At 43.5% G+C, this 17,476-nt stretch overlaps 1 protein-coding gene and 1 pseudogene across 1 annotated transcript; one reads left to right on the top strand and one right to left on the bottom strand.

Annotated features, from left to right (window-relative positions):
- Positions 1 to 2,014: 2,014 nt before the first annotated feature.
- On the top strand, positions 2,015 to 17,270 carry Mks1 (MKS transition zone complex subunit 1). The gene is made up of 18 exons (XM_047545308.1): positions 2,015 to 2,126; positions 2,541 to 2,650; positions 3,939 to 4,009; positions 4,413 to 4,568; positions 5,689 to 5,786; positions 5,981 to 6,109; positions 6,360 to 6,464; positions 7,105 to 7,213; positions 7,964 to 8,020; positions 9,429 to 9,471; positions 9,731 to 9,796; positions 13,786 to 13,856; positions 14,182 to 14,251; positions 14,346 to 14,453; positions 15,156 to 15,289; positions 16,223 to 16,305; positions 16,388 to 16,485; positions 16,579 to 17,270. Exons 1-18 carry the CDS (start codon positions 2,047 to 2,049, stop codon positions 16,668 to 16,670), a joined length of 1,680 nt encoding a protein of 559 aa, XP_047401264.1. The 5' UTR covers positions 2,015 to 2,046; the 3' UTR covers positions 16,671 to 17,270.
- On the bottom strand, positions 11,492 to 12,740 carry LOC124981081 (transcription initiation factor TFIID subunit 13-like; annotated as a pseudogene).
- Positions 17,271 to 17,476: the final 206 nt, after the last annotated feature.

Genomic DNA, 17,476 nt, shown 5'->3' with positions numbered 1-17,476 from the left:
CCAGGACAGTAGTCCTTTCAAATTATTAATCTATCAAATGGAGTAATCCACGGCTTAGGTTACAATTCTTGTAATCTAATCATTTCACATCTGAACATGGCTGCATTAATACAGGAGTTTTTGAGAGATACCTCATATCAAAATCATAACAAATGTGAAATGAAATAATAATATGTACCCTTCAGGATGGTTTATTCAAGTGTTTCTTAAACTAAAAGTTTTCTTCAAATAATGTGTTATTTTAGAATACAACGAATGTCAACTCTGAACCATCCTAGTTGGGAAGAGGGATAGAAGGGCTACCTGTGATGTCACAAGAAAGTTTGACCTTTACGCTGTGTATCTAAAACTATGCCTTTCAATGAGAAGTTAGAAATGAGTTTAGAAGTAGATGATCAGGCCATTCTTTTTTTTTTAAATCAGGCCATTCTTGATATCAGGGTATAAATTCTTTCCAGAATCTGATAAGAACTATGAACTTTTTCCAGAAAATGCACCATACAGAATTCTAGAGAAGACTCTTGGATTCCCCTCATAGACCTCAGTTTTAAGAATTCCAATTTATAGAAGTCAGTAAGCAAAGAGAAAGCATAAAAATCCTGGACTATCTGTATAAAATAATGCTAACTATCATTACTTATACAAATGGCTTATTATTTTCATGCTATATGTATAGTAACTACTTTGTATATAACTATGTCAGATTGACTTTGGTATAAGTTTCATCTGGTTGTAAAATTAAACCATTGACACAAGCTCCACCATTATCATTTGTTGTTCCTGTGACACAGGAACAGTCTATTTACAACACTAGAAGGAAAAATTAGAGTGACCATTTTTTAAGGAGTTAGTATTCTGTCTCCATGGTTTCATCTGTTGAAATAATTATTTCTCAGTTGGAAATTGTATGTTCTTATGGAATAACTAGTGAGAAGCTGTGCAAATGGAAAACGTTGAGCTTCCAAAGACAGACAAACCTGGGCAGGAATCCCAGCGCTTTGGTCACTTAGAGTACACCTTAGCCAGCCTTTAACCCTTGACCTTCACCATTTGCTAAACGGGAATAAAACTATCTATGTGAGGGGTTTCTATTGAGGATTAGGAACAATGCAAAGTGCTCAAGCAGTATTAATGTTCTATACAAATATTGTTAATTATTGTGAATTCTTGGTTTTACATTAGTTACTAAGGCACCCAGGGCTTCTAATGCCATATAATCAAACTGGCATGAGATTTCTGAATTTAGGGGACAACTGCTTACTCTGTTGGGGGAGGAACAGATGTCAAAGGCTTATAGTTGTTGACATCCCCGCAGTGCCATGGAGCCAGACTTACGTTGTATTCTTCCTTTGATTGATAGATCAGTGAAGCATGACCTCTAAATATCACTTCGTTGGCGTTTCAGCTAGCCAGTGTAGTATCTAAATTGGCTAAATAGCCCAGAACAAATACACCCAGAAGAACCAGTTCAAAAAAACATCTTTTCCTTCCTTACTGCTGGTTTCCTTATTTTTACTGTCGACTTCCTGACTTCTCATTTTCTCCCCTTCTGTGATTTAGCGAATACCAACACAACGATTAATAAACCAGACACATTTTTTTTCTTCCAAATATATTTTCGTGTCTGCGTAAGTGACCTAAACTTAAGAATGGGTGCATTCTTTCAGTCACGTCCACCGATTTACAGGCCTGGTTTTTTATGCATTCAGAGGAAGGCAGTGTGGTGTAAGTGTGGGAAAAGAGGAGGGTGAGGACCTCTTGAGTCTGGTCCCCATCACCATTTCCTCATTTATATGAAGTGAGTTAGTGGTTGTGCCTATGTCCTCATTTGAACAGCGCATAGGGCCCCGTCTTGGGTCGCAGAACCCGGGGCATAAGCGCTCTAGAACGTGGCGGAACGCTCTGCCTGGGCTGCAGCCGCCAGGGGCAGTGCAGCGACGCGGGTTGCGCGCGCAGCTCCTCCACCTCCCCGACCCAGCGTCTCGGTTGCTAGGAGAATTGGACACCGCGCGCTTTCCGGCACAGTTGCGGCGTGTTGCGGCTGTCATGGCGGAGACCGTCTGGAGTACCGACACCGGGGAGGCTGTGTATCGCTCCCGGGACCCTGTGCGCAACTTGCGCCTCCGGTAGTTACACTGCCCTGGCCCCGGGGTTCCATGCTTCTATGCCTTCAGAGAATTCGAGCCTAAACTTTTCGGTGTTCTGAGGCCCACTTCTGCCTACAGTCCTAACTAGTTGCTTTCCGATTTCTGCAAATCTCGCACTACCCCGACCCTTCTCCACTCACAGCCTCCGAGAACAGCTTCTAGACCCACCCAAGTCCTTTCAAGTCCTTGCCGTCCCCAAATTCCTCAGGGTTCGTGTCCCCAAACATACCTCTCACTCTAACTTCCCCATAGTGCCCCGCGCCCCACCCTTTGAGTTGTCTGCGACCAGCACGCCTTTGCAACTCTGTTTCCTAATCCTTGATGTGTTCATCTTCTGGTTGCATGTCTTGTAATGCATATTTTGGGTTTTGTTTTGTTTTTTTTCCTTGACAGAGTTCATCTGCAAAGAATCACATCAAGCAACTTCCTTCATTACCAGCCTGCTACCCAATCTGGGAAGGATCTCATAGACTTAGGCACTTTTCAGCCTCATCCAACTGCCAGTGGGTGTTATTGTGGTGATGCCTCCTTTGCGGGGTCTGTGAAAGTGTCTGGGGCAGTAGAGATACCTCTTAAAACAAATTCAGATCTGTGGTCTCAAGAGAAACCTGGTACCTTCTTACATAGGAGGAATGGAAGGCATAAAGAGGTTGAATTCCTTGCCCAGTGTCACATAGCTGGCAAATGTTGGATCCAGGATTTGAACTCCAACTACATTGTATTGTGTATGAAAATTGAATAAGATATCATTCCTCCTATCAAGATACTGATTTAAATTGTGGTCAAATGTAGTGAAATCATAAATACCATACTTTGGGTATACTGTAAATTTCCCTGGCACCTGAATACCCTTGTGACTTTTTTTTCTTTTTTGTCTAAAAGAAACTGTGCTTCAAACTCTAAATATACACATAAGCACTTTAAAAAGCAATTTTAAAATTGAAGACTACTTGAAAATGCATTTGAATGACCAACTCCTTTTAGCTTTAGCATTTTTAGATTCCCTGTCCTTCATTATTTAAATAAATGAGAGTTGGTTATGAAAACATGTCAAATATTGTCAACACTATAGAAGTAATTTTATTAACATATAGGAACAAAAATGTGAAGTATTCTCAGTAGATATGTTTCTTTGTGACTTCAGTTTGAAGTGTTCTTTTAATTTTCCTCATCCAGGAAGCCAAAGGAGTGAGAGAGGGCAGGATGCTTACATTAGATCACTAGTCTTTGTTGTTTCTATTTAGAAATGTTCCTGGGCAAGAGTATAAACTGGTGTGTTGTGAAGCATGTGTCTCTGAAAAAGGCAAACTCATCCAGGAGTGTATTAGATTTGGTTCTCTTAAAAAAAAAAATCATTTGCTTGCCTTCCCTGTCCTCTCCTGATGCTTATCTCTTAAATTACAGTGTGATTCTAGAAATGGCTTCAGGAGAAGTGCTAAGGTTCTTATCTAGCAAATGCAGACAGTTAGGATTAAGGGAGGACTGGCTTTTCAGCATATATCTAAATTTCAGTTCCTGACACTAAATTAGATAAAGTATTTCCTACAAGGCAAGACTACCTTTTATTCAGATTAGAGTGATTAAGGCTTCAGATTCTAATCTTGGTTTCTACTCATACTAATTGGAGTCTATCCACAGTCTTTTTAGTCTTTGTCTAGATTGAGTGCTTAACAAATCACTGAACTCCAATTGGTTTTGTAGCAAATACAAGAGAAGGTACTTTGGTTATAAAAAACTACAGAGCAAGCAGTGCTGTTTTGGCTCACACATTTGACTCTGTTGTCTTTGGAGGTGGACACCGTCCCGATGAAGATGAAGAAGAAGAAGTCGTGATTGGGTGGCAGGAGAAGCTCTTCAGCCAGGTGAGCCAGTGTCACTCATCTGCTCATTCTACATCTACCTGGCTGGTGATACATGTTGCCATCTTGTTTCTAGAAAAACTGTAATGGTTTGTACTTTCCCCTGTTGTGTTTATGGGGGCAACATAATATACTGACTGCCACTACTCAGTTTATGATCCTTGATAGGCACTTATTACCTCTGGGTTGTATGCTGTATTTAACAGCAGAGTTGGATTAGACAATCACTACAGCTCCTTCTAGGTCTAACATTCTTGTATCCCCTACCCTCCATTATTTAAATGAACAAGAGTTGGTTATAGTGCGTCAAACAGTATCATCTCCGTAGTAGTGATTTGATTAAATAATTAAAGGAACAAAAATTTGAAGTATTCTCAGCAGATCTGTTTCCTTATGGTGACCTCAGTTTGAAGTGGACCTGTACCAAAATGAAGCAGCCTGTCAGAGTCCTTTGGATTATCAATACCGCCAAGAGATCCTGAAGCTGGAGAATTCTGGTGGCAGGAAGAATCAACGAATTTTTACCTACACTGACTCTGACAGATACACCAACTTGGAGGAGGTATTTTTTTTTTCCAAGTGTCATAACTTCCTTCTTCTTTGCCTTCCCTAGTTTTGTGGCCTTACCAGTTCTGTGTATTAAATAGAAGTCTGGTAGGGGAAAGTCCAGTAACTTGTCTAGCAGCTTCTGTGAGCTGCTGGCAGTCAGGCTGAACTGGAGTGGGCACAGACTACAAGTGATGTGGCTGCTGTTCCCCTCTCTACCTGCTGCAGGGCCTGGGGAGTCTGGCAGTGTGCAATCTGACAAAACAAGTGGGTGTGGTCTAGAACTGTCTAGATGAAATCAGCTCAGATTCTGAGGGTATGCAATATGGATACTCTGAGGGAATTCAGTACGCCATAGGGAATGACTTGTCATCAGTTTGCCTGTTCTAGCATACTCTGTATACCTATTTTACATTTTCTTCATTGTATATGTTCTGTTCTGTCTTGAGCCTATATTTTCTGATTTTTTTTTTTTTTTTTTTTTTGGTGTGTGTTTGTGACCCTTTAGATCTCTGTAAGGAGCCTGCGTTAAATGAATGTTTTTGAAATATTGGCATGCTTTTTTTCAGGAGGCCCATGGGTTGGGAGCATGTAAATTTGGGTTGTCTGTTTTGGAAAATCAAATAAAAATATGATTGGGAATTAGTTACCAATGAGAGGATTTTCCACAAATTACTCGTATTCCATTTGACATTTTTCCAGTCACCTAGTTAACTTCAATATATACCATGCAAACTCATCCACCTTTATTGGTATCTACTCAGAGAATGCAGACCAATTTAAAAATTTTTTTTTGTGGTTGATGATGGACAGCATGCCTTTATTTGTTTATTTTTATGTGATGCTGAGGATCAAACACAGTGTCTCACACATGTGAGGTAAGCACTCTGTGCCACTGAGCTATAGCCCAGACCAATTTTAATATTAGCAGAAATAAACTCATTTCTAGAATTTGAGGGCAAATCATGACATGTCTTCTTTGGGTTGTCTCTACCTCTGCTCCCCCTTGTCAGTGTGGCTGTGCCTGTTAGGTTCAGGTCCTGGAGGAGGTTTCAGAAGGAAGACTTCCCTTCAGGTGCTTGGCCCCTTGCGGCCCTGACCAAATGGCTTTCACAGGGCTGCTCTCTTTTTCCCAGCACTGTCAGAAAATGACCACCGCGGCCAGCGAGGTGCCATCATTTTTGGTTGAGCGAATGGCAAATGTCAGGCGGCGACGTCAGGACAAGCGAGGGATGTGAGTTCAGGGTGGGCGCTGAACTGAGTTCAAGTTATGGGGCTCTTTGTGGTCCTCCTAGGCCAGTGTTCTCAATATTTCCACTTGAGCTTCCCATTCTACTATGGACCTCCACTGGGGTGTGCTCCCCTATGTTCCCCTTCAGGCTTTTCAGGGGGTGCCAGGGAAATGACCCTTCCTGTGGTCCCTCCCAGGGAAGGTGGCATCCTCAAGTCACGCATCGTCACCTGGGAACCCTCAGAAGAGTTTGTCAGGAACAACCATGTCATTAACACCCCTCTTCAGACAATGTACATCATGGCAGATCTGGGACCCTATGGAAAGTAAGTGAAGCTATTCACTGCCAGCTCAGGTCCTTGCCCTCTTCTCCTATCACTGACCATCACTTCCTGTAACAGTCGTCTGGGGTGCATGGGAGGGAGGATCTTTTTTCATGTTTGTGTACTCAGAAGAAAGTCTTTACTATGCTACTTCTCATTATATCCTCTGTCCTCTCCCCTGATTTCTTCTTCCTCTTTCCCTGGAGGTGGCCCTGGTGATCCTAAACCTTGATGTTGATTTCCTGGTTTCTAGGCTTGGCTATAAGACCTATGAACATGTCCTCTGTACCCTGAAAGTGGACAGCAATGGTGTGATCACAGTAAAACCTGACTTCACTGGCCTCAGAGGACCCTACAGGTGAGGGGAGGGAGAAAGGGGTTGTGAAGTCTGGCATCCCTTCCCTGGCTTCCCTTCTTGTCTCTAGTTGAGGAGATTCCCAGAAAGACCTACATATGTTCCAACTTTCAAATTCTCAAACAATGGTTCATATTTTATTGTGGGTAATAAGCCATTAGGAAACTGTCAGAAAATGTGCAACTAGTTTGAAAGGGATCTTTTCATTAGTGTAGTTACCTGAAAATGATTCTCCCACTGCTGAATATAAACTGAATGACCAGACCATGGAGAAGTAAACTCAATCAGTTTGGGCTGACTTTGCTCTTCTCTAGCCGATGTAACAGAATGATAAGTTATAAATTACCTGGGCCAACGTGTCCGTTTTTTAGATGAGAGAACTGGGTGCCAACAATGTTGTGCTTTAGGATTTCACAGTGACTTTGAGATGGACATAGGCCTGGAACCTGTACACTCTAGTCTGGTGTGATGTCCTTTCTGCTCTGCCACTTGGTATGCCCCTCTGGTCATCACTAAGGCCACTTTCATCATCATGAACTCCAAGTGAGGTGTGTGACCCATGTTAGCTCATCCCTGGGCTGGATCTGGAGGGCGCCCCATCTCCGTCATCAGAGGTGGTCCTTTTGTGGCTTTGACCTTACAGAATCGAGACAGATGGGGAGAAGCAGGAGCTATGGAAGTATACGATCCACAACGTGTCCTCCCTTGCGCAGCCAGAGGAGGAAGAGCGGGAACGGCGTGTGTTCAAGGACGTAAGAGCTAGTTCATTCCAAGCGCCTGTGTCTGGGACTGAGACTGCATCTGAGGAGGATGTCAGCAGTTGTTTGGGAAGAGCCTTTCCTTTACAGCCCTCTTCTGACCTGGGAAGCACAGCTGACTTATCAGACAGAGCTTTTGCTCTTATCATAACGTAGTAAGAATAATAGTGGCCATTTATCTGAGCATTTATCATGCTCTGTGCCAGGCGCTTCACATGCATTTCAGTTAGGCCTTACCACAATCCTTTGAGGTGAACACTTTTCAAAAAATTTACTTTTATTTGTTCTAATTAGTTATACATGACAGCAGAATACATTTCAATTCATTGTACATGAATGGAGCACAACTATTCATCTCTCTGGTTGTACATGATGTAGAGTCACACCATTTGTGCGATCATACAAGTACCTAGGGTAATGGTGTCAATCTCATTCCACCATCTTTCCCACCCGCTTGCCCCCTTCCCTCCCCTCACTTTTATTAGTACATTTTAGAAACAGGGAAGCTGAGGTTGAGGAGCTCAGTAGACTTAGAGCTTGCAGGCGTGAGAGCCAGGATTCAGCCTCAGACCAGCTGACCCCAGAGCCTCTGTGCTTCACTTTAAAGTGTCAGTGGCTGGGATGCTTGGCCCTGTGGCTCTTGCTGGCTGTGCACATTATTGTTTCTTTTTTCCCTTCCATTCAGAAGGGAACCCTGGTTTGGCTTGGCTGCATCTTGAGGTGTGGTTTGGTTTGTTTCCTCAGCTTTATGGCCGACACAAGGAATATCTCAGCAGCCTCGTGGGCACAGACTTTGAGATGGTGGGTAGTGTGGCTTCCTGCATTTGTGAGAACTCTCTGACTGTGGATAAACAATAGTGCCTCTCTTGAAGCTCTCCAAAACATGCTCTGTATTGTAAAAGAAGGCTAAATAGCAGCATAGAGGGTGTAGTCCTTACTGTGTGTTTGTAAACATATTGGTACAGAAGTGTTAATAATGCCTTTTTAATAAGGTCTCAAAGGGTACACATGTGCTAAGGGTGACTTTCTCTGAGATGGGATGAGATTGAGAGGAGGCAGATGGGAATTGGGTGGTGAGAAGAAGATGTCAGGGGTTGTTACTTTGTGTGTGTGTGTGTGTGTGTGTGTGTAAGTGTGTGTACCAGGGATTAGACTCAGGCACTCAACCATTAAGCTACATCCCCAACTCTTTTTTGTATTTTATTTTAGAGACAGGTTCTCACTGAGTTGCTTAGTGCCTCACTTTTGCTGAGGCTGGCTTTGAACTCACAATCCTCCTGCCTCAGCCTCCCAAGCCGCTGGGATTACAGGTGTGCACCACAGCACCCCACTGTTACTTTTTAATTCTACAAATTTAGGTGATTTTGGATTTTTATCAGTGGTAACACATTCATGTATTACTTAAAAATAAATATTAAGTTGAAAAATGTCTTCCTCACTCTTCATGTAATGTTTTTCCTAACTTCCTCATAAAGAGGAAAGGGGTGTCAAATATTTTGGCTCTTAAAAAACAAAAGCAAAAGAGTTCAGATTGGTTGTTCTGGGCTCCTGTTTTATGCCTTCCTCATCCAGGAGTTCCATTTCTAGATCTGGAAACAAGGATCTACCCACTGGTCTCTCCCCACCCCCATAAAAATTAACTTTTATTATTTTCATATTATGTAAGCAACAGATATTCTGGTTAATAAGTTAGATAAGACAGGGCTGAGTGTAGTGGCGCATGCCTGTAATCCCAGTGACTTGGAGACTGAGGCAGGAGCATGGCAGGGTTGAGGCCAGCTGGGCAACTTAGCAAGACCCTGCTTCGAAAAAGGGGCGAGTAGGACTGGGGCTGTAGCGCAGTGGTCGAGCACCCTTGAGTACTGTTAAAGAAAAGTTTGACAAGACAGATTCACAACTAATTGAAAAAGAAAACTCAATTTCTTGACCTCAATCCTCTAAAGGGTTTCCACTTCCCATGGCTGCTATTGCTCACCTTGGTAACGACCCATGCTACATTGCCCTCTCTGCCATTTAAATTACATGCCTTCTTCTTATGAGTTTTAGAAATGAAGGAAACTACTGTGGGGGAATATCAGAGAGAAAGTGCCGTAGTGCAGCCCAGGGTCTGACATCCAGTGTCAGGTCTTCTGCAGATTTGAGGGCAAGGCTGGAGAAGTGCTGATTCCGTTCACGTCTCCTGATCTTTTCCCTCTTTTCTCCACCGTAGACTGCCCCAGGTGCCCTGCGGCTCTTTGTAAATGGAGAGGTGGGTAAGTATCTTGTGCGACAGAGATCTCTTGATGCTTGGGCAAGAGTCCATTGGAGCTGTAATCTATGCCACCTGGGCTGTGCTACACCTTGTAATGTCTGCAGTACTTGGGAAACTCAGTGATGAGTCTTTCCTGGAAATACAGAGGGTTCCTGGCCCTCCAAAGGCTTCCTTCCAGAACTTCCAGGCCCTGAGGACTGTGTGGAGTGCTGAGCATGGTAGCCGAGTAAGCTGAAACAATTTCCTCTCTTCTCTCTTAGTTTCGGCTCAAGGCTATGAGTATGACAACCTCTACGTGCACTTCTTTGTGGAATTGCCAACTTCTAGTAAGTGATATTCTTGTTTCTCCTATCCCCAGTCTGACAGTTCTAGAGGCATTCAGTCAGGCTTCCTCCCCTCTCCTCATTCTTTTCAAGGTCATAGATTACTTCTACATTGCCAAATCCAGTGGTGACTTCTGTTTTCACCTTATTTAACCTCTCTGAAGCATTTGACACAACTCTCTTTTCTTTGGTAGTAAGGTTTGAACTCGGGGTGCTTTACAACTGAGCTACATCCCCAGGCCTTTTTATTTTGAAACAGTCTTACTAAGTTGTTGAGTATCTCACTAAGTTGCCGAGGCTGACCTCAAACTTGATATCCTCCTTCCTCTGCCTCCTAAGTTGCTGGGATCACAGGCATGCACCAGCCACAACTCTCTTTTCTTTGTGAAATACTTCTCTTGCTTCTGGCTTTCCATTTTTTTTTTTTTCCTTCTTATTTGGGTCCCTTATTTGACTGATTCCACCTCTTCTGTTGACCTTAAACTATGAGAATGTTCAAGGCTGAGCCTAGGCTTCTGCTTCTGACTATATCTAATGTAGGTGATTATCTCCATCCCATGGTTACATTCCATCTCTGTGTCTCAGACTCCCAAATTCCTGTCGCTAATGTTAACCTCTCCCCTAACTCCAGACTCATAGCCAGTGTCTCTTCCTCACTTTTTTTCTGTTTAATTTTTCATACTTTATTCTTGTATCAATAGGTTAAGAAAGTAAAATTTTCCTAGGTACTGATTTGTATATACAGTTTATAAGTGGAATCAAAAAGTTCAGTTTCACAAATAGCAACATTCAGTGATCTTTTTAAATGCAATTTTAATTCTTACTTTAAGCTAAGATCAATAATTTAATGCAATAAGCACAAAACCTGTATATTCTGAACTACAAAAATGTTTTCTGTAGCTACATATGGTTTTAGTCAACTACACATTTCCACCAGTATTTACAAATATGTTAGTAAAACACTACCACAAATGCTTATCCTGCCATTAACTCATTAAACATTGCCATTCCTGCTACTGAAAGGAGATGATTAGGAAAATGAGTTTTAAAACTTAAAAAGTAATGTAAGTCCCAAAAAGTTTTAAATCAAAAAGGCCTTTCAACATGGAAGCATCAACATGAAACTCTAAGTTTCTAAAAAAATAAAAATAAAAAAATCACTCTTTAGAAAAGAATATTAAAACAAATTATCTTTTAAGACATATAAACATTCTTAGAAAAACTCGTAGTTTCAAATATCATCTCCTTAAAAGAAACACAAACCAGTTCACTATCTTTGTTAACCTCTCAGAGCAGTTATCTAAAGACTTCAGAATATGTAAGGCATATGCCTTAGCTGTCACAGTCAACATGACATTAAGATTTCACATATTAAACAGCTATAGTATAGTTTATAATGGCACAAGTACACCTAATACATAAATACTATTTCATCCTTTAGTCAAAAGTCAGAAGGAACTGTATAATTTTCAAGGTACTTTAACTTCCGTGTGGTCATTAAAACCCAGTAAGTAATTCAAGTATGATCACGTAAAGGCAGGCAATTAAAGGCTCATGTATCAATCTGAAATCAAAGACATGAAAATAAAGGTTGAAAACTTTGTTTCTCCATCTTTCATTTACATGCCTAGATCTTAGGAATTTACTGTAGAAAATACACGGTTATTATATATGATTTCCATAGAAGATAATGAAATTTCATAAAGTACAAAAAGTATCAAGATCATACTTTGCTTCATCAAATGCTTTTCTAGCTTGTTTTAATTCTTCATTCATAGTAAGCTAGTCTTTAATCCTAGCAAACTTCCTTGGGTCCTTTTGAATCAAGAAGACGACATCTTCAACTTTTACTTGATTTTGTCTTCCAATTGACATTGCCTTGTGAGTTATTTCAGTGAAGAACTCTATGACAAGGTCTTCAAGAATATCCACTGACTCAATGTAAGGGTTCTGGTCATCCCCAAACCCATACGTCATACATTGTAATTCTTTTTTTTTTTTTTTTTTTTGTGGTCTGCAAACTCCTTTTATTTTTGGTATTGGGAATTGAACCCAGAGGTGCTTTACCACTGAGCCACATCCCCAGCCCCTTTTTATATTTTATTTAGAGACAGGGTCTCACTAAGTTGCTGAGGCTGGCTTTGAACTTGTGGTCCTCCTGCCTCAGCCTCCCAAGCTGCTGGGATTCCCAGTGTGCTTCACCACACCTGGCAGTCTGCAATTTTTTAAAAAATTTATTTGTATTGTAAATAAATGGGATACATCTTGTTTCTCTGTTTGTACATGAAGTAGAGGCATACCATTTGTGTAATCATACATTTACCTAGGCTAATAGTTTTTGATTCATTCTGTTAATTTTTTTTCCTTCCCGCCCACCCCTCCCACCCCTGTTTTCCCTCTATACAGTTCCTCCTTCCTCCATTCTTGCCCCCCTCCCACCCCCCATTATGTGTCATCATCCGCTTATCAGCAAGATCATTTGTCCTTTGGTTTTTTGAGATTGGCTTATCTCACTTAGCATATTCTCCAATTTCATCCATTTGCCTGCAAATACCATAATTTTATTATTTTTTATGGCTGAGTAATATTCCATTGTATATATATACCACAGTTTCTTTATCCATTCATCAATTGAAGGGCAACATTGTAATTCTTTAGAAAAAAGTTTCTTTCTTTTACCCTGCCCACCTTCTGTACCTCCTCCAATTTCCCTTTCCTCCTCAAACTTGCTACTCTTCCTTCATGTCTTGCCCCACGTACTAAAATGACAAATCCAAAGGAAAAGGCAAGCACAGAGAAGTCCCTGAATTCTCTTGGCGGAATTCACTAAGAAAAACAGACTCGATTCTCAACTCTGCCTCTGCTTCTGAGCCTGAGGGGATGGAAAAAGCAGAGGGTTGAGTTGGAGGTGGTCACTTACGGTCAGGGCTTCTTCCTCATCTGCCATCCCACTCTCTTTCTCACTTTTGATTGACATGGCCAAAAAGAACTCTCAATTCCCCCTCATCCCTCAAGCCTACCCTCCTTGGTCTTCCCCATTCTAAAAAAATGTTAATATCATCATGTAGTTGCTGATGCTAAAATCCTAGGAGACATCCTCAACCGCTCATCTTTGCTAGCTGACCAAAGCCAGTTAGTCACCTCTGTCTTCAAAAGCTCCCAAATCTATCTGTCCTCTCCAGCATCCTATACCATATCACTACCATCTCTTGCCTTGGCCAGTGCATCATTTCTGACTTATCTTCTTGCTTCCTCTCTTGCTCCTTTGCAGTTCCTTTGCAACATACACCATAGCCATGTTGAGACTTTTTTGGGGGGACAGAGGATTAAACTCAGGGATGCTCTACCACTGAGCCACAACCTCAGCTCTCACATTGAGCTTTTAAAAATGCAAACCAGTTGTGTCTCAAGTTGAGTGGAAGACCAGAACAGCTTCCTCATTCACTTAGTATAAAACCCAGTCCTCATACCCAGAAAGGGCTGGTTCCTGCTTATCTCTCCCTTATAACATTCCAGTTATTCTTCCTGTTCTTAAACATTGCCTACCTCATTCCACCTTAGGCCTTTTTAGGACCATTTCCTTTGTCTGAAACCCTTTGGACCATGTCTTTGCTTGTATGGTTCCTCTTAAGTTTAGGTCTCAGCCTGTCTCTTCTGAGGCCTTCTCTCCCCCTACTCTAACTAAACCTCCAAGTCACTCAGTCCCTTCTCCATGTTGTTTGTAGCATAGTTCTCCTTGCCACCTGATAGTCTCTTGTGTCTGGCCTGCTTCCACCCACATGCACATTAGAGTGTTGCTTCATGAGAGATAGGGTTATTTTCTACCTGGTCAGCAGGAAAGTCCTGGGATACATTAGCACATAACAGGAACTCAGCAAATAGTAACGAATGATTGATTATGTGAGTGAGTGAGTGAGTAAAGCAACTCTCTTTTTCTCAAGGACTCACTCTCCTCCTGGGTGAGCTTACTGTACTTGGTTTTTGGCTTTCAGACTGGTCCAGTCCAGCATTGCAGCAGCTCTCAGGAGTCACACAGACCTGTGCCACCAAGTCCCTGGGAATGGTATGGAGGATGAAGGAGGGTGTCTGAAAGGGAAAAAGAATTTGTTTCTGAGGTGATATTTGAAGCTATTTCAGGCTAATAACACTGAGAAGTCCCAAGCTAGGTCTCTCACTTCTGTGTGGGCTGTGCAGGAGCTACCTGACCTTTTCTGGTCTTTTTGAAAATGGCAGAGGCTTGTATTTGACTGTCCCTTTGCCTCTTAGCCTCTTATTTCCCACTGGGGTGATAATTTTTCTTTTTCTTATGCAAAGGTGACCTTGCCATTAGCCATAGGGAAAACATATTCCAAGCGAGACCTTGTACAACCTGTTACACTCTTTTTTAGGACAAGGTGGCTTACTTCTCCTACCCATTCACATTTGAAGCCCTCTTCCTCCATGAGGATGAATCTGCTGGTGAGTAGCTCAGCACTTGATCCTGGGCCTTGGTTCTCCAGGCCAGCTCTTGGTGAGAGCCTGTGACCTGGAAGCTTCCCTCGCTTGTTCCCAGATGCACTCCCGGAGTGGCCTGTGCTCTACTGTAAGGTCCTCTCACTGGACTTCTGGCAGCGGTATCGGGTGGAAGGCTACGGGGCTGTGGTGCTGCCTGCCACTCCAGGTAACCTCTTGTCCCTGCCCTTCAGGTGGCCCATATGCCCCAGGTGCTAAGAACAAGATTAACACTCCTGAAAGGTTTGAATGCTACTGGCGAGAAGTAGGAATAATTAGGAATTAGAAGTATTCAATTTGAAAGATTCCTTATTCCTTTGAGGAATTGCTCCTTCCATTAGAGCCAGCTAAGTGAAATTAGAGCTAGCTTCCTGAGGCCGAGCAACGTGGTCTCTGTTCTGTGCTCTGTGCTCCTCTAGTTGGATTTACAGCGGTAAGGGAGAAGCTAGTAGTGAGTGGATTCTTGGTATTTGTATAGCCAATGACTCAGCATTTGTTTTCAAATAAAAACCATGGTCTGTTAATGAGTGCCAGACATTGGTGCTAAATGCTTCTCATCTAATTCTCCCAACCACTGGGTAAGGTGTAGGTGTTGATATTATTTCCATTATACTGAATGAGGAGAAAAAGTCTCAGGGGGGCTTAAGAAACAGGTCCTGGCCACACAGGTGATCACTGGTAGAGCTGAGATCTGAATTTCTGTCTGATTGGTTCTCAAGCACATGCTCTTAGCCACCATGATATCCTTCATCAAAGGTCAGGTTGTCATTGACCTGGTGTTTTAACAGTATCAAGCCTGTGTCATTGCTGGGGAGTCATTGAGGGGCCACATGCCCTTCATGGACCTGACCCCATCCTCTTCCTTGCATAGGCTCACATACGCTGAGAGTCTCCACGTGGAGGCCTGTGGACGTTGGCCCTGTGGCTGAGCTGAGGAGATTCTTCATTGGTGGTTCTCTGGAGCTGGAGGATCTGTCTTATGTGCGGATACCAGGAACCTTCAAGGTGACTTGCCTCAGGGAGACTTTATGTTGGAAAGTTCTGTCCCTATTTCTGTTCTGTAGAAGGTGGGGTCTTGGTTAAGGTCCTTCTCTTAGTTGTTCATCACGTCAGTATTACTTGACCCTTGCTTCCCATGGCTTAAACTGGAAATCATGGCCACATTTTGAAAGAGATACAGATATCTACACTGCCATCCTAGCAGGTCCCTGAGAAATAGTGTACTTAGAGATTTCCCCCGTCCCTGACAGAAGAACTGGTCTCTTTCTCCTGTTACTGAAGGACTCGGTAATCAGATGTGGTGAGGAGTCAGAGGAGACGCGTATAACCTGCTTCTCCTCAGCAAGGTTGCAGAGTTCCCGGAGGAAGCACTGGGAGCATGGCGCTAGCCTTGCAGTGTGTGTGTGGTGTGTGTGTGTGGTGTGTGTGTGTGTGTGTGTGGTGTGTGTGGTGTGTGTGTGGTGTGTGTGTGTGGTGTGTGTGGTGTGTGTGTGTGGTGTGTGTGTCTGGTGTGTGTGTCTGGTGTGTGTGGTGTGTGTGTGTGTGGTGTGTGTGGTGTGTGTGTGGTGTGTGTGTGGTTGTGTGGTGTGTGTGTGGTGTGTGTGTGGTGTGTGTGTGGTGTGTGTGTGTGTGTGGTGTGTGGTGTGTGTGTGTGTGTGTGTGTGTGTGTGGTGTGTGTGGTGTGTGTGGTGTGTGTGGTGTGTGTGTGTGTGTGGTGTGTGTGTGGTGTGTGTGGTGTGTGTGGTGTGTGTGTGTGTGTGGTGTGTGTGTGGTGTGTGTGTGGTGTGTGTGTGTAGGGGTGGGGATCTGAGTGATACAATGAGGTTTCCCCAACAGCCACTCTCCCTGAGAATGGGAATAAGAATGGCAGAGAGGTCAGCAAGGCTCTCAGGGTCTAGAGTCTGCTGAAACTGATGGTGTCTCCCCTGTATGCCCCAGGGGGAGCGCCTGAGCCGCTTTGGACTCCGCACAGAGACCACAGGCAGTGTCACCTTCCGCTTGCACTGTCTGCAGCAGTCCAGGTGAGACCTTGGACCTCTGCCTTGGGTGCCTCATTCCTGAACGCTGGAGAGCAATGTGGCCATATTGTGGGCTTCCCTGCAGGGCCTTCATGGAGTCAAGCTCCCTCAGGAAAAGAATGCGGAGTGTGTTGGACCGTCTGGAAGGATTCAGCCAGCAGAGTTCCATTCACAATGTGTTGGGTAGGTTCTCCCCTCCCAGCTGCCACCCAGAGTCAGCGGGGTCATTGTTCCTCCCTGAACCTGACTACATGGCAATGTCTCTTTTCCTCACAGAGGCCTTCCATCGAGCCCGGCGCCGTATGCAGGAGGCCCGGGAAAGCCTTCCCCAGGACCTCGTGAGCCCCTCAGGAACCTTGGTCTCCTAGCTCACTGCTGCCCTGGCCTGGGACGTCTGAGGCTGGCATTCTCTTGACTCTTCATCTTTCTTAACAGAGACCACATTGGCCTGCCAACAACTGGAAGAGCTGGGAAATTCCCAGGCTGGCTCCACTGCCCAGTCTCAGCTGGGTCTTCTTCCTGCCATGTGGAAATTAAGTAGGAGACTCTGTGACCCTGTGTGACCACTTCTTTATATTTTAGCTACTATAAGTGGGCATCACAACAAGGCAGGCTTTTTGGTCAGAAATTGGTTTGGGTTGACCCCATAACCTGTCCTTGACACAGCCTCTTTTATGGCTTGTCACATAGTCTCACTAGCAGAGGGGCTGCAGGGATCTCTGGTTTCACAGCCTTTAAAACTGAAGGCTTCTTTCTTCCCAGAAAGGAGGAGAGTGAGAGATCTCAAGTCCCTGGCCTGTGAGTTTCAGCCTGCTCTTTACACGGCAGCCTCATTCTACTGCTTGGCTTGCTGAGTTTAGGATATGACTTATTTCTGGAATAAATGAAGGCTGAAGGCAGTTCCCAATCCTTTCTGCTAGATGGGTGGTATCTATTATTATGTTTTTTTGCACATAAAAACTATTTATATTGACTGAAGTTCTGTGGGCTTTCTCTGCTCAGGTTGCTGACCTGATTGCGATATTCTTAATGCCAGGGCCCTAATGCCTCGACCCTTCCCCTTTTCCCTTTTTTCCTGCTCCAGAGTGTTTCTTTCAGCTCTCCTCAGCCCCCAGGAGTGACTTCAAGGTGAGTACCAGCTAACATCTTAGGAGTGCTCCTCTTCAACATCTGG

The sequence above is a fragment of the Sciurus carolinensis genome, chromosome 3 (assembly GCF_902686445.1).
Source record: "Sciurus carolinensis chromosome 3, mSciCar1.2, whole genome shotgun sequence".
Lineage (NCBI taxonomy): Eukaryota > Metazoa > Chordata > Mammalia > Rodentia > Sciuridae > Sciurus > Sciurus carolinensis.
The sequence above is the reverse complement of the archived record's forward strand: the minus strand, read 5'-3'. Positions and strand labels throughout refer to the sequence as shown.

What these genes read in the sequence shown, in the direction of transcription:
- Mks1 (XM_047545308.1), top strand. Translation starts at nt 2,047, where the DNA reads ATGGCGGAGACCGTCTGGAGTACCGACACCGGGGAGGCTGTGTATCGC. An exon ending in TGGGCACAGACTTTGAGATG is followed by an intron (nt 8,021 to 9,428) that starts GTGGGTAGTGTG and finishes TCTCCACCGTAG; the next exon opens with ACTGCCCCAGGTGCCCTGCG. An exon ending in CACTGTCTGCAGCAGTCCAG is followed by an intron (nt 16,306 to 16,387) that starts GTGAGACCTTGG and finishes GCTTCCCTGCAG; the next exon opens with GGCCTTCATGGAGTCAAGCT.